Source organism: Camelina sativa, chromosome 17 (assembly GCF_000633955.1).
Source record: "Camelina sativa cultivar DH55 chromosome 17, Cs, whole genome shotgun sequence".
NCBI classification, from domain to species: domain Eukaryota; kingdom Viridiplantae; phylum Streptophyta; class Magnoliopsida; order Brassicales; family Brassicaceae; genus Camelina; species Camelina sativa.
The window spans coordinates 27194975-27216026 of NC_025701.1; the positions used below are offsets into that span (position 1 = coordinate 27194975).

At 39.9% G+C, this 21052-nt stretch overlaps 4 protein-coding genes across 6 annotated transcripts; 1 reads left to right on the forward strand and 3 right to left on the reverse strand.

The window, feature by feature from the left end:
* On the reverse strand, positions 1591–4076 carry LOC104758114 (probable inactive heme oxygenase 2, chloroplastic). Of its 2 annotated transcripts, XM_010480932.1 has the most exons (5): positions 3569–4076; positions 2909–3132; positions 2191–2298; positions 1948–2080; positions 1591–1824 (listed from the first exon to the last, which is right to left on the reverse strand). In XM_010480932.1, exons 1-4 carry the CDS (start codon positions 4044–4046, stop codon positions 1988–1990), a joined length of 903 nt encoding a protein of 300 aa, XP_010479234.1. In that variant the 5' UTR covers positions 4047–4076; the 3' UTR covers positions 1591–1824; positions 1948–1987. The 2 variants fall into 2 exon arrangements, with proteins under 2 accessions (XP_010479234.1, XP_010479233.1); XM_010480931.1 differs by having other exon boundaries at positions 1591–2080.
* Positions 5700–6805, reverse strand: LOC104758115. Its single transcript, XM_010480933.2, has 3 exons — positions 6696–6805; positions 6244–6546; positions 5700–5974 (listed from the first exon to the last, which is right to left on the reverse strand). Exons 2-3 carry the CDS (start codon positions 6542–6544, stop codon positions 5922–5924), a joined length of 354 nt encoding a protein of 117 aa, XP_010479235.1. The 5' UTR covers positions 6545–6546; positions 6696–6805; the 3' UTR covers positions 5700–5921.
* On the forward strand, positions 6945–10203 carry LOC109124416 (pto-interacting protein 1-like). Of its 2 annotated transcripts, none has more exons than XM_010480934.1 (8): positions 6945–7090; positions 7763–7874; positions 7984–8234; positions 8355–8481; positions 8601–8874; positions 9107–9239; positions 9540–9626; positions 9872–10203. In XM_010480934.1, exons 2-8 carry the CDS (start codon positions 7793–7795, stop codon positions 10007–10009), a joined length of 1092 nt encoding a protein of 363 aa, XP_010479236.1. In that variant the 5' UTR covers positions 6945–7090; positions 7763–7792; the 3' UTR covers positions 10010–10203. The 2 variants fall into 2 exon arrangements, with proteins under 2 accessions (XP_010479236.1, XP_010479237.1); XM_010480935.1 differs by having other exon boundaries at positions 7768–7874.
* On the reverse strand, positions 10281–11898 carry LOC104758117 (shikimate O-hydroxycinnamoyltransferase-like). The gene is made up of 2 exons (XM_010480936.1): positions 11446–11898; positions 10281–11355 (listed from the first exon to the last, which is right to left on the reverse strand). The coding sequence occupies exons 1-2, from the start codon at positions 11851–11853 to the stop codon at positions 10477–10479; spliced, it is 1287 nt and encodes a 428-aa protein (XP_010479238.1). The 5' UTR covers positions 11854–11898; the 3' UTR covers positions 10281–10476.

Sequence of the window (21052 nt, forward strand, 5' to 3'; positions counted from 1 at the left end):
AGTGCTTATAAATAGCACCTCTATCCTCTCATTTTCGACCAAAACCTCTCTAGACACTAAAGCTCTGCCCAAATTTTCTCTCAACTCTTTTGGAGAGAAAATCTCATGATTTCGAGTGAAGAGGAAGAAGAAGAAGAAGAAGATCTCGTCGGTGGGAAGCTCGCTCAAGGGGAGGTGCTGTTAGGTCGGCGTAGTGTGGTGGAGTTCCAATCGGCCAAAGGTCTTCAAAGCCAAGGTGAGTTGTGGATTTTCAGGGATGAGAGGTGTGTGAGCTCTCTAGCTCTCGCATCGGCCCTTGTTGTGTGTTGCATGCTACTTGTTGCATGTAGATCTAGAGAGATGCATGTAGACAAGGGGGTTTTTAGAGCATTCTTGGGGGAGAATATTTTTATCTTAGACTAGATGTAAGTGTAAAATGCCTTGCATGCTAGATCTATTGATTTTAAAACTTGTGATGGGTAAAAATAATTATAGAAACCTCATGCAAGTGTGAAATGCCTTGCATGTTGGATTTCTAGAGTTTTAAGAATTTTTCCAAGGGTGGAAATAATTTCTAAAACTCTCAAGCAAGTTTGAAATGCCTTGCATGATGAGTTTTGGGGTTTTTAAGAATTTTTCAAGGGTAGGAAAATATTTTAAAAATCTCATGCAAGTGTGGAAGGTCTTGCATGATCGATTTTGGGAATTTTGGGGGTTGTGTTATGCTTGTTAAAATTGTAATTTAATTTTGCATAATATTTGGGTGAGGTTAAACCCCTAGATCCGATGAGAGATCGATCTACGGAGTGGTTTATTTTTGGTGAGTCCATATGTGAATTTCCGGGATGGAAAGAGTCGTATGAAGGACCCAAAAATTTAAAGATTAAGTTTAACCTCTATAAATTGGAAGAGTGGTTGTTGGTGAGGCCATGCGAGGAAGAGTGCCGCATGTGAACCCAAAACCAAAGAATTATAACCTCATGGTGTCGATGGAAGATCGAACCATTGGAGTGTTGGTTTCTAAAGACATGCGAGAATCTCCAGGTCGGAAAGAGCCACATGCATAAGGAATAATTTGGGGTTTAAATGCATGTAAAAAAATGGTTAACTAAAAGACTTCAAAATTTGGGGGTTGGGAGCATTTAGGATGCATGCATGGTAGGATTTTCTTAAGTTGCATGAATCATTTCTTGTGGCTTAAGTTTGTGTGGTGATTGTTGTTGCTGGCATGTGTTCCTTGCTTTTTGTGTGGTTTTGGTTGTGCTTAATTCTTGGAGTCTTGAGTCCTAGAGTTAAGTGTTTTCCTAGCTAGTTTGCGATACATGTCAAAACAAACAGAAACACGTCAAAACAAACAAAAAAATTAAGGTCGCTCACTGTTATTAGTGGCAACCTAAACTCATCAACCACCATTGAAGAAGGGGAGTTGTCTTATTCATATCTAGTTATCTACTAACAAAAACTTCTTAAACAGTTTCATGTGTTCAGATTGGAGGGCAATGGCCAAGGATAAGCTGCCATCATTTGTGGAATTTGGTAGCACAAAAGACAAAACCTCGTATGCAATTGCACGAGGTCCCATATATATGGGAAAATAGCTATCGTCAGTCATTTCTAGTCTAATGTATTATTCAGAGAAGTAGAACTAATGATAAGTGTTCAGATCCCCCAAATTCAAATATTTAAAACTAAAGAAAACAATATTTCATCAAGAATTACCAGACGAAGGACACAACCATTGGCTACATTTTTACGCACAGCAATTTGGTAATTTTTATTTACTGCTGACTTAGAGCAACAAAGAACCCAAGGCTGGTGTTCATCAGCTTCAATTCCAGCACTGTCCTGAATTAGGGAAAATGCCTGCGGTAAGCCAAGTGGAGCACTGCAATCTCCAGGGGAGAATTGAATTTTCGGTGTCTTAGACAATCTGACAAATGAAAGTTTTTGAACTGATTCTAGACGTACCATCGTGAACACAGGTCTGGTAACTTTAAAACCAAGAATTTCACAAGATCATCAAGCGAATTATCTGCCCCATATACTTAAATGCCTTTGCTGTTTCCTTCAAGCATTTGTTTTTCTCGTCCCGAGTCCAGTGCTTCATTTCTCAAACGCATCACGTCAGATATAATATCAAAAAGCATTGAGAGAACCTTGGTTTTAGCAATTGAAGGAATGAAGAATTAAAATTTTAGTTGACAGTCTCACCTCCCCAAGCACGTTAAGTTTCTCACGGACGCCTTTAAGTAAGTCTTGTGCATCCCCTTCCCACCTATTGAACTCCATCATCTTTCCTTCCAGAAGCTTCTCAGATACCTTAAATGAATCAATTGATCAGTTACATTTGAAAACTTCGCATATAGAGAAGGGTGACCAGGCAATTATGACAGATCTAAATCTTGCGATATTGACAAAAGTAAGAACCAGAACTTGTTTCCATTTGTTTATGCAACATAACCAAATATATAGAACGTCCAGTTATGATACATCTTGAAAATAAAGACAAAAGCATAGTTCAGCTATTGCTTAAGACCACGTTAGCCTGACTGACTGTTTGCCCTAACTAATTAGTCGGTTAACAAGTTCTTTTGGGGCAAGCTTCAACAAAATAATGGATTTAGGATTTCAAGGTGTCTTTACTATGGTACTATCTGATATACTTCTGTGATTATAAGTTAGTTCCAATGAAGAAGAAAAGAAATCTTCTCAGATTCCATCATTGTCATTCTCATGCTTATCGCAACTCTCTCATACCCTGCAAAAATCCCCTTAACCCCAACTCTCTAGTAGTATATCCAACTTATATTTCTAATCCTTTTAACTCTATCAAACTAGCTGTTACCGTTAAATATGCTAGATATGACCTTATCCAGTTTAAAAAAAACTCTTCTCTGTTACTCCATGAAGACTCATCAAAGAAACTAACCTTGTTAACAATAACTTGACCACCAGCAATGTGTGAAAAGTAGATACTGTAGAAATGAGAAAGAAACAAAGGTGCACTTTCTCCTGCTAGTTCTTTTAAATACTTTGCATAAGAAACTCCTGTATTACTTGGTTCTGGAATAACCAAATCTTGTCCTCTAAACCATTGTAGATCCTTCTCAAGACTTTCACATCTCTCTAATCCTGTTCTCCTGAAGTAAGCATCTGCACGTTTTCCCAAACACATAAACCCAAATCACATTACCAAATCAAAAAAACAAAACTTTCCACATAATCTACCAAGCCTCAGACGATTGCAAGTTTCAACTCTTGAAACTGAAATTAGGTCAAAATCTAGCCCCAAAAATAAAAGATACAGATCCTAAACGCAAATCATTAACAAATCATGAACCATAAGCCCAAATCATTACCGTAACTAGACATAACTGTCCATATAATCATATCCATATACCATGCCTAAGCCTGTTGGGAATTACAATTTTCCACTCTTGAAAGTGAAACCATAATCCTGTTCTGAAGTAAGCATTTGCCAAAACCCATAAACCCAAATCATTACCTACTCACAAAGCCTTAGTAATCAACTCTTGAAATTGAAATTAGGTATCAAGGCTAAAAGAGAGAGAGAGAGAGTTTTTCTTACAAGAAACATTCTCAGATTCGTCAACAATTCGTTCAATAGTATCGAAGACAAGCTTGCTATCAACTAAGTACTTAAGAAATCCCTCTTGGCTTGGCCTCCAAGTCTCTCTCTTTACTTCATCATCATCATCGTCTTCTTCTTCATGTTCTTCTTCGTTTTCAGTATTATCACCAGAAAGATGCAATTTTTTTCCACTAGCATTGCGTAATCTCATGGATACGAATCTCATTTCCTCAGTTATCCCAATGTTTTCTCCTGGGTACTGTTTCCTGTACCTTGTTCTCTTCCTCTGTGAAGCCTTTTGCTGTGAAGGTGGTGGTGTTGATGACGAACGACATAAATTGAGAAATTGATTATGTGTATTTGAGATTTTGAACGGGAAACAGATATAGGTGTGAAGATGAGAGTGAGTGAGCTTATGAGGTGGCTTAGAACAGAGTACTGGAGGAGTTGGCCTGAGATTGAGAAGAGAAGCCATGGCTTCCGACGACCAAATTTTTTTTTTTTTTTTTTCCCAAGAGTATGATATATTATTAAATGTTCCTATATTAAAATTTAAAACAAACCAAAAGTGTTTTACAAGGCCCACCGTAAGTTTGTAGAAATAAAGCCCAGCGTAAGTTTGCAGAAATAAATCCCAGCAAAAATTATATTGAAATTTTCAGTGTTGGTTCGATATAGTAAGTTTGCAAAAATTAAACAACTTGACGGCTGGATTTAGTAATGATGGTTCGATATATTTTCAATGTGGTTGTTTGAGTTTGTGATGTAATAATAGATTGCTCTTGAGGATTTATGTGTTGATCATGATAACACAGAATTTTGAATAGTTCACTGATTTCTTACTTCTTTTTAGTAGGCTCGCTGAGTGATTTCTTCTATGAGAATGTTGTGATCATATCTGTATTTCTTTTTTGCTGCTAGACCTAAAACTATTTTTACATAATCTTTTACTTCAAGGTCTATTAATGGTTGGAGTCGGCCTAATGCAATTTCCTACATGCCCCCAAGAAGCCGTTTGTTGCACAAGGGACTTTTGAGTCAAGTTCTTTGCCAAATTTGAAGCAAGAGTGATTAAACCAAAATAGCTTAGTTGTGAAGAGAAGAGACTATCTTATATTTGAAACATTGTTACACCTGCAAATACCAAACTCTGCAATTTTCTGCATCAGTTGCTTTCCTGCAAATAAACATCAACACGAGCACATCATATGTCTGTAGGAAACAACTTGCATATAGGTCTTGCAATTAGCCAACAAGTGCTTAAAATAAACTTTTTCTATAAAGCTTATTTCTGCATCTGAATCTGCCGTGATCATATGCAACAATACCAACCAAAGAAATTCAATATGTAACAAAATAACTGATAAGAGAATGAAAACACACAATCAGATAAAGTTAGCATAAGGTGATATTCCAGTAAAAAAGTAACATAACAAACATAAACGTCTAAAAAATCAGTCAATTGCTGCAATCTGAAGTTCCATATGCATAAGATCTACATGTACATAATATAAATAAACTTTTTTATCCATATGAGATATTGGTAAGAATGATTCTGAACATAAACCAAAAATTTAGGGATCACTGAAAAAACACAAATAAAGCTTCCAGATCACAAAGGTTGAAATTGGTGATGATATGTCAAATTTGAAGAACGATGACGAAGTTTGAATCAGGGAGAAATGATGAGATAAAACAAAGCAGATAAAATTAGTGGAGCATTGTCTGAAGTTCATATAAGAGACCAGAGTTGAATACCAACTCCTGAATAGATAAAAAAAACACAGGAAGGCAAGACACATCCATACATGTTTCACAAGGAGAGATCTTAACAACAAAACAAGAGTAAGTAAAGAAAATAAAGCAGATTCAATGTCAGTGCTTTCTAGGTCCATGAAACCTGATTTCTGATTTCTAGTCAGGTATACAAAACTGCAAGCTCAATTCAACACAAAAGACAAATGTTCTATGGCGAGTGGGGAGATGGAACCAAGAATGGGGATGAGAGGTCTTACTTGAAGTAATGGCTGGGTTGAGTAAAGTCCCATCCTCTCTTTTCAACTGCACTCTCACTCTACCTACTTGCATGAAATCTCGCGGGTACGCTTTGTCAATCTGAAATACCGTAAGACCTCTAACCAAAAATTGTGCCCACAAATTTAAAAGACATACACGACACGACACGACACAACACAACACAACATTACAGCCATTAACAAGGTAAATCTGTTCAACATGGCCACTGTAAGAGAAAGGTTTACGATGCAACCACAAACATTATCGTTAACTACTCTCAATGAAATCTCAACTCAACATTTGAAAAATCTAGAAATTGATGCGAGCAACCCTCTCATATCATGATCTTGGGGGTAGACACTTTAGACTCTTCCTTGGCTGTGTCACCTGGAAGAAGGAACATAATTCAAACCAGTTAGTGAATCCAAAGGCGACTTCTAATCATGATCATATCGATTCTAATTGATGCGAGCATACATGACTTTTTATCAAACCCCACAAAGGTAGCCTAGTTTATATTTGCATATCCAGTCAAAAAGTACAGATTTATCAAAATTGTGATCCCTGATTCCACATTATCAACACCAGTAGTAGTTCATAGTCTGTTTCTATTCAACAGGTAATAAGAGAGGGTTGGATGGAGACTAGTAATTAACCTGACTGAGTAGTTGCTATGACTTCACCATAGATGGCCTTGAGCGTGGAAAGAGGAACAACCGCAGAAGCACCAGCGGAAGCAGCTTCAGCAAAGAGCTGCTGTTTCCACTCCCACATAGTGACTTTCATTGCCTTGTTAGACTTGGAAAGCGAATCCTTCTGCTCTGCTAAGGCCTCGACATACTTCTGCTGTTGATCAGATCTCAATCCCAAAACCACAAACGATACCCCAAGACAAGTGTTTATGACAGCATTGTTGTTTATTGCTTCCGATAGAAACATTGCAATCTTATTCGCCATTTCTGCCATATCCATCAATAACAAATCCAAAACTCTAAGATCATCATTTCATACACAACAACAATATGACTAAACTCGACAACAATTTCAGCATCTGGTCTACATAACTTACGACAGAGATAAGATCGTAAACAAAAAAAAAATGGCTCACCTGAAACGAAGGTGGGTTGATGGCTACGGCGGTGAGGTTTTTTTTATACGACGGCGCCGAGAGAGAGAACTCGATTCCGTTTCAGTATTTTTTAACTTGTGTTTAAGGATATGAATGTAATTAGAATATAATTTGAGGGATAATTTGGGTATTTTACATAGATAAAGACTTTTTGCCAAGTAAGTAAAGTACTACAACTAGACTAACTACAACAATGGTCATCTAAAGATATATTTAGAAAAGAAAAAAGGTGTTAAAAAGTCGATGATCATCATCATCATCACAAGATATTCAAATTGTCGTCTAAAGGCAAAAAAAAAAACCACCACACCAAACTGAGAATTTCTCAATTCCTCTCTCCTTCCGAAGTTTTTTTTTTCTTGTTAGCGAGATAGGTAAGTAAAATGCTTTCCTCTGTTACGAGTTTCTCTTTTTGCTACTTTACTTAAATGTCAAAAAACCTTTCTTTTTTAAGGATCGAAGGGTTCGAATTTCATGTCGATTTCGATTACGCGAACGAAATCTAGGAATCGATTTCGAGTTTTTTCGAGTTTGAAATCAGTTTCATTGGTTAAAATTCGTTGACTTGTGATAATTCTAGGTCTACGGAACATAAATGTTGTCTGTTGGTGTTTGAAGATTTTTCATCGGTTGATCCATATTAGCAGAGGAATTTGAATTTACTTTACTTCTGATTTAGTATTGACTTTACTTTGTGGAATTTTTTGTTGATTTTTCCCACAATTCTCTTGTTTTGTTTTGTGTGTATATTTGGTGGACTCAAAAACCTTATCCTGAAAACTAAACTATTCATATTTTGGTTTCTACTGATACAACCAACTATTCTTTTAAGTTTCTTTGAAAGTTTTCTTCTTTTCCCTTCTGTAATTACTACTATGAGGAAAAATCTTGTTTTGTGTCTGTAATGTTTCTGTTACTGCACACAGCATCATGATCAGCGAAATGGAAGCTCTTTTATTACCTTTTTTAGTTTAGTATCTGAACAATCTATTTGTTATCAATTAGTCTAAGAAGCTGAACTGTTGGTTGACATATACTGTTTACAGTGTAGTTAGCTCGTGTGAGAGAAGACTGTAATGAGCTGTTTTGGTTGGTGTGGGAGTGAGGATTTCCGTAACTCTGCTGACACCGGACCTAGGCCAGCGCACAACCCAGCAGGTTTCTCAGTTTTTTTCTTTCATATTTCACCTGCATTACTTGTCAGTGTTTCTCTTAGTGTTCATACCTTTGGACTCTAAAATTTAATGGGATTTTAATTGTTCTTAAGGTTACAATGGAGGCCACTATCAAAGAGCTGATCCACCCATGAACCAGCCAGTAACTCCCATGCAGCCTATCTCTGTACCAGCCATTCCTGTGGATGAGTTGAAAGATATAACCGATAACTATGGCTCCAAGGCCTTGATCGGTGAGGGTTCTTATGGAAGAGTGTTTTACGGTTTTCTTAAAAGCGGTGGCGCAGCTGCCATCAAGAAACTTGACTCTAGTAAGCAGCCAGATCAAGAATTTCTTTCCCAGGTAGGTTTTCTAGAATACATCGATGCATTTTCTTATGTGCAAATGGTCCAGCATCAAACCACTCCTTTGGGAATGTTCTGTCTAGTTTTGTTTTGTTACTAACGTAGAGACTTTCAACAGATATCAATGGTTTCGAGATTGCGACACGACAATGTCACTGCACTTATGGGTTATTGTGTTGATGGCCCTCTCCGTGTTCTTGCTTATGAATATGCTCCCAACGGATCTCTTCATGATACTCTCCATGGTGAGTAATTAAACGTAAACCATTGCTTGGATATGGATCAGTCACTCTCAATACTTAAACATCTGGAAAGTAAGTTACAGCAGGAAGAAACTAATGAAACGTGGTGATCTTTGGTGTAGGCCGAAAAGGTGTCAAAGGAGCACTGAGAGGTCCTGTTATGACGTGGCAACAGAGAGTTAAAATCGCTGTTGGTGCAGCCAGAGGACTTGAGTACTTGCATGAGAAGGTGAGCCCTCAGGTTATCCACCGAGATATCAAATCCAGTAACGTACTTCTTTTTGATGACGATGTTGCCAAAATTGGTGATTTTGATCTGTCTGATCAAGCCCCTGACATGGCTGCTCGCCTTCACTCAACTCGTGTGCTAGGAACCTTTGGTTATCACGCTCCAGAGTACGTAATACCCTTTTTAAAGATTCTGTTTATCCTGAACAGTTATTTGTAGTTTGTTTCATTCAGACTCATCCACGGGAAACACGTCATCACTCAAAAATGTTTGGTTCTCATGCTCTAATGTTATGAAACACTTATTCAGTCACATGGATTTCGTTTTTCATACCCTTACGTGCTATTGCATCTCTTCTTGACGAATCTAAAGCTTAATTATTTTTGCTATGTATTTCAGATATGCAATGACAGGAACGTTGAGCTCCAAGAGCGATGTGTACAGTTTTGGTGTTGTTCTGCTGGAGCTCCTTACGGGTCGTAAACCAGTAGATCATACCTTACCGCGTGGACAACAAAGTCTAGTGACATGGGTAATGTTTAGTGCATTCTTCTCTGCTTCTTATTCTGATTTGCTGAATCGATAAGAGAGGCTTTTAAGAAGACCAAAATTGTGATAAACTCATTTAGTCTGTTAAAAATTACAAAAATGGGGTAAAAACCTCAAAGAAACTTAGATAATAAGCCCTCCTTAGGCCAAACTTAGGATGTCAAAACAACTTAAGACACTGGAAGAAGCAAGAATTTTTTCCATATAGAATACTGCGACTCTTAATGTTTCCTAAAAATGAATTATTATTGCTAAATAATAAAGATATTGTGTGTTGTCTCAGGCAACCCCTAAACTAAGTGAAGACAAAGTGAAGCAATGCGTTGATGCAAGACTACTCGGAGAGTACCCTCCCAAAGCTGTTGCCAAGGTATTAATCTCAAAATTGCTTTCCTCTCAATGTTTCACTAGAACATACAAGTTTCAACTTAGAAGACTAGTTTATGTGAGTGCTGACATTAGAACCAAACTAGCGAAACCTCAGTTCTGAGGTTACCTTTTCTTGCAAATGCCAAAGAAAACAAGTGATACTTGCAATCCGCAGTCATCTACTTGACGATTGAAACATTTGATGAGTCTGATTTTATTTGCCATATGGTACGATATAATGATCAGCTAGCTGCGGTGGCTGCACTCTGTGTGCAATATGAGGCAAATTTCAGACCAAACATGAGCATCGTAGTGAAGGCACTTCAACCTCTTTTAAACCCTCCTCGTTCTGCTCCGCAGACTCCACATAGGAACCCCTATTGATCAGATATCCAATCCCCATCTCATCTTAATAATGATGATTAATCAAAGTGTATTATACGTTTTATTCGTTCTGTGTGTAAATTTCTGGGACCTTATCTCATTAACTATTCATTCAAATCCCACATTTGAAGAGCTATGTATGTCATTATATATTTATGTTTAGTTTGTGAAGGACGAACCTAATTTTGTTTGTTTATAGTAAATTTATTATTTCAAAAAGTTCATTTCTAAATTCTGATACCATATTTTTAATTATTTAGATGATGTTTTGCCACAGGTCTTAGATATGATTATAGGAATTTGCAATACATGTCAAAACAAACAGAAACACAGGTCAAAACAAACAAACGAAAATTAAGTGAGCGACATGCTCACTGTTATTAGTTGCAACTTAACTCATCAACCACCATTGAAGAAACTCAGATACTCACTGTTATTAGTTATACTAAGATGGTGGCTTATCTCTTTCATATCTCGTACAGAAACTTCTCAAACAGTTTCATGTGTTCAGATTGGAGGGAAATGGCCAAGGATAAGCTGCCATCATCTGTAGGACTTGGTAGCAGAAAAGACAGACCCTCAAATGCAATTGCACCAGGTCCCATAAATAGGGGACGACCCCAACCAAAGTCTGCATCATAGATTGGTAATTTGGCCCAGCTTGTGATACCCAAATTTGGGCATTTGTAGGTATGTGCACCGCGGACCAGTGCTGACAGATCAGGCTGCATCTCCAGGTAGTCAAGAGCAGACCTCAAATACTCATCGTCCATGCGAACTATAACGTCATGAATCATCCCTGCAGCATACCATGTTGGCTTTGATACAAGATCCCCTGCAACAGTCAATGGTGTCGCAGTGAATACCACATTGCCAAAGTAACCAGGGGGTAGCTGCGGGCGAAGTCTGGACCTTCCATCAATTGCAATGTACAGCTTGGTCTCTTGGTCGTCTGGCAGCCCGCGCGCTTTACCCACTGCTCTCCACACGTGGCCAGCCAAGACCTCGTATGAGCTATAGCTGACAGTGTTTCCATCCTGATTGGATTTAGCCTTGAGAGCAAGAAGAAGTTCACGTGATATTTTGAAAATAGAGACAGTGGTATCATGAGGGCCTGGTTTGGAGGAANTGTCGGGGGAAGGCTGATATTCAACATGATGAAAAGCAAGCTGAGGCGGGTCCCTAGCGCGGAGTAGGGTTCGATCAATGAAGGGTGGAATGGTAAGGTCAAGACCACGGGCCATGTCAGACCATGTATTGATAAAATGGAGAGCAGAGGAACCATCAGCCACGTGGTGTTGCATGCCAACCCCAAGGGAAGCTCCCCCACATTTAAAGAAGGTCACCTACTTCATCAAGGAACACAGGATCAAACTAAGCTAAATTATAAGAAAGACAAAGTTAGAAACCTAGAACACAAGGCATCGATTTTTAACCTGCAAGACGAGGAGCGGTAAAGTTTGGACGCCGACGGAGTAATCGACATTTGGAATAAGCTGGCAGAGAGTGAGGGAAGGAGCGAAGTCCCCAAGATCGTCGATGGCAGAGGGAGTATCGGCGACGACAAAGAGAACACCGGCGCCATTGCAATCAATCTCGATACGACCATCATCGTCTTTCTTCAAGCGACCAGCCATGGGGTAAAAAGTGACGAGGGCCTTGGAAAGAGCGTCCTTGAGGACCTGAGGGTCAAAGAAATTGTTGGCGCCGGTAGGTCTGTAGAAGTAGACAGTGGGGGTGTGGTACTTAGCGTCGATGAGGTCAACGTGGGAGTTCCAAAGTTTAGTGACTGGGGTCTCGGCGGCAGGCCGGACAATGGTGGAATCTCGGATGTTAATTTTCATAGTTGAGTTTGGATTGTTACAAGATCAAACGCAAAATAAGTTTATGTTTCGATGACTTTGATCCGAAAAATTGTGTGACAATGGAGGTATATATATAGTAAGTGGGTGGAACAAATTATGATGCAGACAAGATCAAAGAAAGAAAATATTCAGAAGACCGTTGGCAAAATTCTAGCCATATAAGAAAGGAAAGGAGTTCTTGTAAGCCACATGGTTCTTTTGGATACACAGACTTCAATAACTTTTTTTGCCGCCAATGCAATTAGGTCTCCCTTTTCCACCGAACTATCTTGATTCTTGAATGTCTCCCTTTTTCTTCTTTCCATCTCCCTCTTCTTGCCAACAATGAAATTAACACAGAGCACTGATTTGAAATTAAACGTTCTATTTCTGGTAAATTGCAAAAGCACTTAGGAGAAATAAAAGAGATATAACACATGCAAGCTATATCCAACCATTTCTACAAAAGTAGCCAAACTTCATTTATAGCATAACTATGTTAATCGCTGTCGTCTAATGATATTAATGCACATTATTCTTGTAGTACATGTAGAGATATATGACACAAGCTGTATTATGCCATGTATCAGAAACGTACTTTTGTTTAGATATATCAGAAACGTACATGTAGAGATATATGAGATGACACAAGCTGTATTATACCAAACATTTCGCCATATGTATCAGAAACGTACTTTTGTTGATAGCTTGCGTCATATCTCTATTATCATGTACATTACGGTAGTATTATAGTCAACAATATCATATTGTAAATAGGATGCATATACGTATTTGACTATAGTATATTAGTAGAGTTGATTAGTTTCTAAAACTATTCGTTATGCAATTGAGTGGGTGGAACAAATTATGATGCATATAAGATAAGAGAAAGAGTATATTCAGAAGACGTTGGCAAAAAAAAAAAAAAAAAAAAAAAAAAAAAAGACATAATCAAAAGCTGTCAGTCTTGAGCATCATGAAAGAACCTGAGCTTATGTTTGATCAGGTATATAAGACCCTCTTTGGTGATGGTCCTGCAGGAAAGAAGTGTCTGCCCAGATATTCTTCTACTTCATCATTGAGGATTTTGTCTTTTATTGGGGTCATNAAAAAAAAAAAAAAAAAAAAAAGAAGTATTTTTCTCTCTCCAAAAAGGCGATAAGGTGAGTGCCTACTCTTTTCTTCGCCGGCGTCAATCTCGACGCCGGAATCTCTCTCCTCCCTTCTTTTCAGGCCCTCCCCTCCTCATGGGGAAGCAAAAGAAGAAGCATAAGAATGCGTCGCCTTCGTCCTCTCCCCCTCCCCCTGCTCCACCTCCATCTGACCTAATTATTCGCCCGCCACAAATGGAGTCTGCTTCCTCGGAGACCAACCTAGTAGTCTCTGCCGTCCTTCCCTCCGTTCACACTTCCCCCGAATATGCCCAATTGACTGCCGAAAGGACAGACTTGGCCATGGTTACCCCAATTCCGTCAGATCTGGTCTCTAAACAAGTCCCAGAGCAAGAGGATAATACAAAGCAGAGTGCGGTCCCTGATAGCTCTGCACCTATTAACGGTGGAGAAAATTCGATACAAACCTCCTCTCCCACTGGAATTCCAGGCAACTCTGCAAAGGAGATGCTATCGGAAAAGCAAGGCAAGCCTCAACAATCCGAGGACTCTTGGGTTGACCTCGTCAAAGGTTCATCCAGGACTCTCAGAAAGAAAGGAGTCCCCTTCACTCTACCTTCTGGTGAGGTATGCGTTAAAATCCCTAATACAGTGATTGAGAATAACCGCAAGTCGTGGGATTTTTTCGTATTAGGTCAGTTCTACTCGGACCCTCCCTCTCAGGGTACCCTACACAACATAGTAAATGGAATCTGGAGTAAGCAACACCGGGATATCTCTGTTTCTAAGCTCGATGGAAACGCGTTTCTCTTTCGCATCCCCAATGCCTCCACCAGACACCATGTTACTGCTCAAAGACTCTGGCAGATTGAAGGACAAACAATGTTCGTCGCTAAGTGGGAGCCAGGAGTAATCCTGAAGAAACCTGAGCTTTCATCTGCTCCCATATGGCTAGAACTTCGCAACGTTCCTCTCCATTTCTTTAATGAGGAAGGCCTCGAATATGTTGCTGGTTTAGTAGGTGAGCCTAAATGTTTGCATCCGTCAACAGCAAACAAAACCAACTTGGAAGTTGCAAAGGTATTTACCATTATAGACCCTCACAAGCCATTACCTGAGGCAGTCAATGTTCAATTCGCTTCGGGGGACATTGTTCGCATTCTGGTTTCCAGCCCCTGGATGCCGCCAGTCTGCTCTCATTGTAAAGGTATTGGCCACACCCTTAAGAGATGTTCTTTGGCTCCCATCACCTGCTCTTCTTGTAAGTCAACGGTTCATACACCAGATTCATGTCCAAGAGTTAACGCCCGCAATGAGCCTAATGGGAAGCGCTGACAGCAGAAGAAACAGCCTCACTCTCCCACAAAACAGATGGGATATCCCCCTGGAAAAGACTCAAAGCAGGTCTATGTGAGAGTCTCCCCTCAGCCCTCAAACGAAGAGCCACCAGTAGCATCTTCCCTATCTTCAAAGCAGATCACAAATCAGCACTTAGAGAAAGGGGAAGCTAGCGGGCTGTCGATTAAGAGTAAGATGTCTAATTCAGCAGATGAAAGGACCTCTGGAGTAGAGTCGGATTCATCAGATACACTGTCTTCAGATAGAGATGAAGGCACTGGAGACGAATATGATGAGAAGTTTCAAGTTGTTCTCTCGAAGAAGCAACGCAAGGTTCAACGAGGCAAGAGCCTCAAACTCACATAATTTTTAATGTGTACGAACCTTTTTTGTCGTAATGTCTGTGGCTTTAATATATACAGCCATAGGAGCGGTTTTAAAAAATGGCTTAGGGGAAGGAAACCCCTTTTTGGAGGTCTTATAGAGACTCACGTCAAGCAGGAAAAGATGAAGAAGTTTGTAAATAATCTTTTACCTGGCTGGCTTTTTGAAGATAACTATGACTTTTCGGCATTGGGAAAAATCTGGGTCCTATGGGATCCTTCTGTTCGAGTGATGGTGCTACATAAATCTCTCCAGATGATTACCTGCGAGATTTTGTTGCCTGAGGCTAAGGATAAGATCATTGTCTCAATCGTGTATGCATCCAATGTAGAAGAAACTGGAAAAGAGCTTTGGTCTGAGTTGGCGTCCTTTGCTAGTTCCTCCACCATGGTGAATAAACCATGGATCGTCCTTGGTGACTTCAACCAAGTTCTGAACCCAGAAGAGCACTCTAGCCCCCCCACTCTCAACATTGATAGACGTACTCGAGAGTTTAGGGATTGCTTACTAGAGGCTGACTTGTCTGACCTGACTTTTAGGGGAAGTACCTTCACTTGGTGGAACAAGTCAAGCTCAAAACCAGTCGCAAAAAAGCTTGACAGAGCCCTTGTCAACTCCCATTGGTACTCCGTATACCCTTCTTCTTTCACAGTCTTTGGTGAACCTGATTTCTCAAATCATGCATCTTGTGAGGTCACTCTCGAAACAGGCACCACCAAAGAGAGAAGACCTTTTTGTTTCTTCAACTTCTTGTTCCTTAATCAAGAGTTTCTTCCACTTGTGGCGAATCAGTGGTTCTCATTAAATGTGGTGGGGTCAGCCATGTTCAGAGTTTCTGCGAAGCTTGAAAGGTCCTGGGGCTTCAACCGAGAGAATTTTTCTGGCATTGAAAAACGAGTTTCTGAGGCCCATGATCATCTCCTCTCCCTTCAGAGCAAAACACTAGAAGATCCATCAGTCCACAATGCGATTCTTGAGATTGAAGCTGAGGAGAAGTGGCATATGTTGGTGAGAGCTGAGGAGTCTTTCCTCCGCCAAAAGACCAGTATTAATTGGTTCAAGGAAGGTGACTGCAACTCAGCCTATTTTCATAAAATGGCTGCAACTAGGAAGGCTAAGAACCATATACATTACCTCACCAGCTCCGAAGGTACGATCCTAGATTCTCAACAATCTATTCGAGACCATTGCGTGGATTTCTACCTGGATCTGTTTTCCAGCTCCTCGGTTGCTTCTGGCATTGTCCAAAGCGATATGGAGCTTCTCTTGTCATTCAGAGCTTCGGTGACTCAACAAAGGCACATGGAGAGGTTATTCACAAGGGAGGAGATCAAAGAAGCATTTTTCTCTTTGCCGCACAATAAAACCAGTGGTCCCGATGGCTACCCAGTTGAGTTCTTCACGGGTTGTTGGAGTATAATAGGCCCAGAAGTAACCGATGCAGTGTATGAGTTTTTCGAGTCTGGGAGACTCCTAAAGCAGTGGAATGCCACAACACTGGTTCTCATCCCTAAGATCCCTAATGCCTTCAGAGTCTCAGAGTTCAGACCTATTGCCTGCATGAATACGGTTTACAAAGTCATCTCTCGTTTACTTGCTTCACGTCTAAAATGGCTTCTACCGAGTGTCATCTCTCCAGCGCAGACGGCTTTTATACCAGGCAGGCTTCTAGCTGAAAATGTTCTTCTAGCAACTGAAATTGTGCAAGGCTACAACAGAAAACACATTGTAAAAAGGGCGATGCTTAAAGTGGATATTCGAAAAGCTTTTGACTCCATCACGTGGCAGTTTATATTATCAGCTCTCCAAGCAATCGGTATCCCTAACAGATTCATTGGCTAGATCGCTGAATGCATCACTACGCCGTCGTTCTCGATTTGTGTCAACGGTGGTTCCAGTGGTTTCTTTAAAAGTGCCAAAGGTCTAAGACAAGGAGACCCGATATCTCCTTATCTTTTTGTTCTAGGTATGGAGGTTTTCTCAAGACTCCTTCAATCAAGGTTTGATCAGGGGTACATCGGCTATCATCCTAAAACATCAGAATTGTCTATCTCTCACTTGATGTTTGCGGATGATATAATGATTTTCTTTGACGGCTCTGAAGCATCTCTGCATGGAGTTAACAAAGCCCTTGATGATTTTGCGTCCTGGTCCGGACTTCAAATGAACAAAGAGAAAACCCAACTGTTTCACGCAGGCCTGTCTGCTTCACACGCCTCGGCAATCATTAGCCATGGTTTTCCTGTGGCATCTCTTCCCATACGTTATCTCGGCTTGCCCCTACTTCACAGAAAACTGAAAATCTCTGAGTATCAGCCGCTTTTGGACCAACTTGCCAACAGATTCAACAGCTGGGCAGCTAAAACTCTATCTTACGCGGGTAGATGTCAACTGCTAGCTTCAGTTATATCTGGGACAGTTAATTTCTGGATCTCTGTTTTCATCTTGCCTAAGGGCTGTATAAAAAGGATCGAATCCATGTGCTCAAGGTTCCTTTGGTTAGGGTGTATCGACGGAAGCACAGGTGCAAAAGTTGCTTGGGATACAGTCTGTCTACCAAAAAAGGAAGGTGTTTTGGGTCTAAGGCGCTTTGCCATTTGGAATACTACTCTATGTCTCAGGTTCATCTGGCTGCTTTTTGCAGGATCAGGTTCCTTATGGGCTCAATGGCATCATTTTCACAACATAAAATCTAAGAGTTTCTGGGAACTGAAAGAAAGACCTTCGGACTCTTGGACCTGGAAAGCTTTGCTCCGGCTTAGACCCCTAGCGGAACAATTCATCAGAGTTACAGTGGGGAACGGAAACAAAACAAGCTTCTGGTTCGATCCATGGATGCCCCTGGGTCCTCTCATCAAGAGCATTGGACCTACAGGTCCTTCTCTTCTGAGAATTCCTCTGTCAGCAAAGGTAAGGGATGTGTGCAACCATTCTGGCTGGTCCCTTCCCTCACCACGGTCTGAAGCTGCACTGGAACTCCACGCGTATTTATCTACCACTGCGATTCTGGCTTTATCAGTGGAAGATGATCGTTTTGACTGGGTAGTGGACTCTTCTCAAGGCAAGGTTTTCTCTTCCTCTCTTACCTGGGATTCTCTAAGGCCTAGAGCAGAGGAAACTGACTGGTATGATATAGTCTGGTTCCGTGGCTCCATCCCGAAGCATGCGTTCAACATGTGGCTGTGTCATCTAAACAGGCTCCCTACTAAGCAGCGTCTACTCAATTGGGGTCTCCTTCAATCAGCGGATTGTACTCTCTGTTCATCTGTCGACGAAGTGCGTGATCACCTATTCCTTTCCTGCGCCTACTCTCAAGAAATTTGGAGACTGGTCTTCCAAAAGCTTGAGCCTTCCAGAAGTGCCTTCCTCTCAAGGTCCGAACTGCTTTCCTGGATCAGAGCCTCCTCTGCACGATCTCCCTCGCTTCTTCGCAAAATCGTCGCTCAAGCTGTCGTTTACAGTATCTGGAGACAAAAGAACAACTTCTACCACAACTCTCAAGCAATCCCACCGTCAACTATATTCCGGATGCTCGATAAAGACATCAGGAACATCATCCATGCTAGGAGTCATCGCAAACGGTTCAGTCGTCTGATGGAATTCTGGCTCGTTTAAATATCACTTGGGTGATTTTTCCCAATGTTTGTTCTCCTTGTTTTTATTCTTTTTGCCAAGGAGTCAAAAACCATAGGCTATCTTGTATCAGCCAAACAGTTCATTACTATTCTAATGATATTTACAGTTAAGCAAAATTCTAGCCATATAAGAAAGGAAGGAATTGTTATAAAGAAGTGATTATTCATCACTAAACATGACACATGTTTTAACACTTGTCATGTTTATCTCTTTTGATTAAGTGACTCATCATTTGTTTTGTACCTATAAATATGTGATGAGAGTGAGCTATAGACAACATATAAGATTTCAAAGTAAAAAGAGATGTGTTAGTGTCCCTCACCCTCTCCCTCACCATCACGTTTCTTCTCTACTTTCTTTGTGCAATTACACAATTGCATAAACATAAGCATATACATACACACATATATATATATATATATATATATATAATAATCTTCTATATTTGCGTTATTATCTACAACACGTTATCAGCACGATCGTCTCTCTGCTCCAACCGATCTAACCGTTTCTATACAGATCAATCTTTTGAGGTAACATCTAATTTATGTCGAATTTGTTTATTTAAAATTTCTTTAAATTCCTTTAAATTCAAGAATATATATATGAGATATTTACGGAGTAAAAAGACTATGTCTTCTCCTTGATCATAATGGTAGGCATTGCCTCCTTGATCATATAGATCTACATTCTTGATCAGAAAGATAGGCTCTGCCTTCTCGATCATATGTTAAGATTTATATTATATTATGGAAGGCTCTGCCTCCTCAAAATCTCATGAATAAATTAATAATGGACTTATTATTCATGTAGATAATTATGTCAAATCTCGCCAGACTCGAAATCCTTGCCCTTGATGTATCTGGAAAAAATTATATGACATGGGCATCGGATGCACGAATGCATCTGAGATCGGATGGGCTTTTAAGCACCATCGATCCGTCGAAAACGACGTCAGATGAGGATAAGGCCAAAGCCATGGTGTTTTTACGCCACCACCTCCACGATAATCTGAAAAATGAGTACATCATGAAAGAAGATCCTGTAGATCCTTGGCAATCACTTAAAGATAGGTTCGATCACCAGAAATATGTGATCTTACCAAAGGCTAGACATGAGTGGTTAAATCTCCGGTTCTTGGATCACAAAAGTGTTGGTGAATTTAATTCCGCTATGTTCGGAATCACCTCCAGGATGGCTTTGTGTGGCGAAGAGGTGAGCGATTATGATATGATCGAAAAAACGCTCTCAACTTTTCATCCTGGAAATGTAATCCTGCAAGAACAATACCGGACCAAAGGATACACTCGATTTTCTGAGTTAATGCACGTTCTTCTTGTTGCTGAACAAAATAATCAACTCGTGATGCTGAATCATCAAACTCGCCCATCTGGATCAGCTCCACTTCCAGAAGTGAATGTTGCTTCATCCAGTTATAATTGGCAAGGACGAGGACGCGGACGCGGTCGAGGCCGTGGCCGTGGTCGTGGGCGTGGAGGAGGTCGTGGCCGAGGTAGAGGAAGAGGTCACTATTCTAATAGCTTCAACGCTGGCAAAGCCAACAACGATCTTCATGTAAATGATGCCAGCCGCATTATAAAGAAAAAAGATGAGAGTATTTGTTACAGATGCGGCATGAAAGGTCATTGGTACCAAACTTGTCGTATACCAAAGCATTTGGCCGATCTATATCAAGCGTCTCAAAAGGAAAAAGAAAGAGACGTTGAGACCAATCTCATCTCAAATGAAGCTGGACCTTCCTACCATGGTCTCAATGATGAAACTCATCTGGATATCGCAGATTTCCTCGTCAATCAAGAGAGCGGAAAATCATGCGATTAAAATCTTTATGTAAAATAATGCTTGTAAAACTTTTGGTGTTTAAAGTCTTTTTGTAATATATTTTAAATCTCCTAAGACTTTGTTATATATTAATGCATATTTTATGAATGTTTTATCTCCAGAAAATGTCAACTTTTGAGATTGAGGACGAAGAAATGTGTCTAGCAGATAGTGCTACTACGCACTCAATATTTAGAGATAAAAAATATTTCTCCTCTCTCAAAATAAATGACTCCGCTAAAGGCGTGAGCACTATATCTGGAAATGCAAAGATTATAATGGGCTTTGGCGAAGCCAATTTTTCAATGCCAAGGGGAACAAAAAAAGATGCATTATATTCCCCTAAGTCTCAACGAAACTTGATAAGTTTCAGAGATATCCGAAGAAATGGATATCATATAAAGACTATGAATAAGAATGGCATTGAATATCTTTGCATCAAATCCGAGGAAAAACATATATTGGAAGAGTTACCAATGTTATCCTCTGGATTATATTGCACAAAAATAAATGTATTCGCATCGTATGTTACAGTAAACTCAAAGTTTACTAATACGTTTAAGATTTGGCATGAGAGACTTGGACATCTTGGTTCAATCATGATGCGAAAAATTGTGCAAAGTTCTAATGGCCACCCGTTAAAAAACCAGAAAATTTATTGTTCTGGTGAGTTTTCATGTGATGCATGTTCTCAAGGAAAACTCATAATTAGGCCATCGCCAACCAAAGTCGGGAATGAATTGCCAATATTCTTAGAGAGAATACATGGTGATATATGTGGACCTATTCACCCTTCATGCGGGCCATTTCGTTATTTTATGGTAATGATTGACGCATCTAGTAGATGGTCATATGTGTGTCTTTTGACAACACGAAATACGGCTTTC

Bases quoted from the DNA above. Each gene is read 5' to 3' on its own strand.
- LOC109124416 (XM_010480934.1), top strand. From the start codon at position 7,793: ATGAGCTGTTTTGGTTGGTGTGGGAGTGAGGATTTCCGTAACTCTGCT. The intron at 8,482-8,600 runs GTGAGTAATTAA...TCTTTGGTGTAG, and splicing joins TCTTCATGATACTCTCCATG to GCCGAAAAGGTGTCAAAGGA. The intron at 9,627-9,871 runs GTATTAATCTCA...TATAATGATCAG, and splicing joins CTCCCAAAGCTGTTGCCAAG to CTAGCTGCGGTGGCTGCACT.
- LOC104758115 (XM_010480933.2), bottom strand. From the start codon at position 6,544: ATGGCGAATAAGATTGCAATGTTTCTATCGGAAGCAATAAACAACAAT. The intron at 5,975-6,243 runs GTTAATTACTAG...TCCTTCTTCCAG, and splicing joins CATAGCAACTACTCAGTCAG to GTGACACAGCCAAGGAAGAG.
- LOC104758114 (XM_010480932.1), bottom strand. From the start codon at position 4,046: ATGGCTTCTCTTCTCAATCTCAGGCCAACTCCTCCAGTACTCTGTTCT. The intron at 2,299-2,908 runs GTTAGTTTCTTT...GATTCATTTAAG, and splicing joins GTCAAGTTATTGTTAACAAG to GTATCTGAGAAGCTTCTGGA. The intron at 2,081-2,190 runs GTGAGACTGTCA...TGAGAAATGAAG, and splicing joins AACTTAACGTGCTTGGGGAG to CACTGGACTCGGGACGAGAA.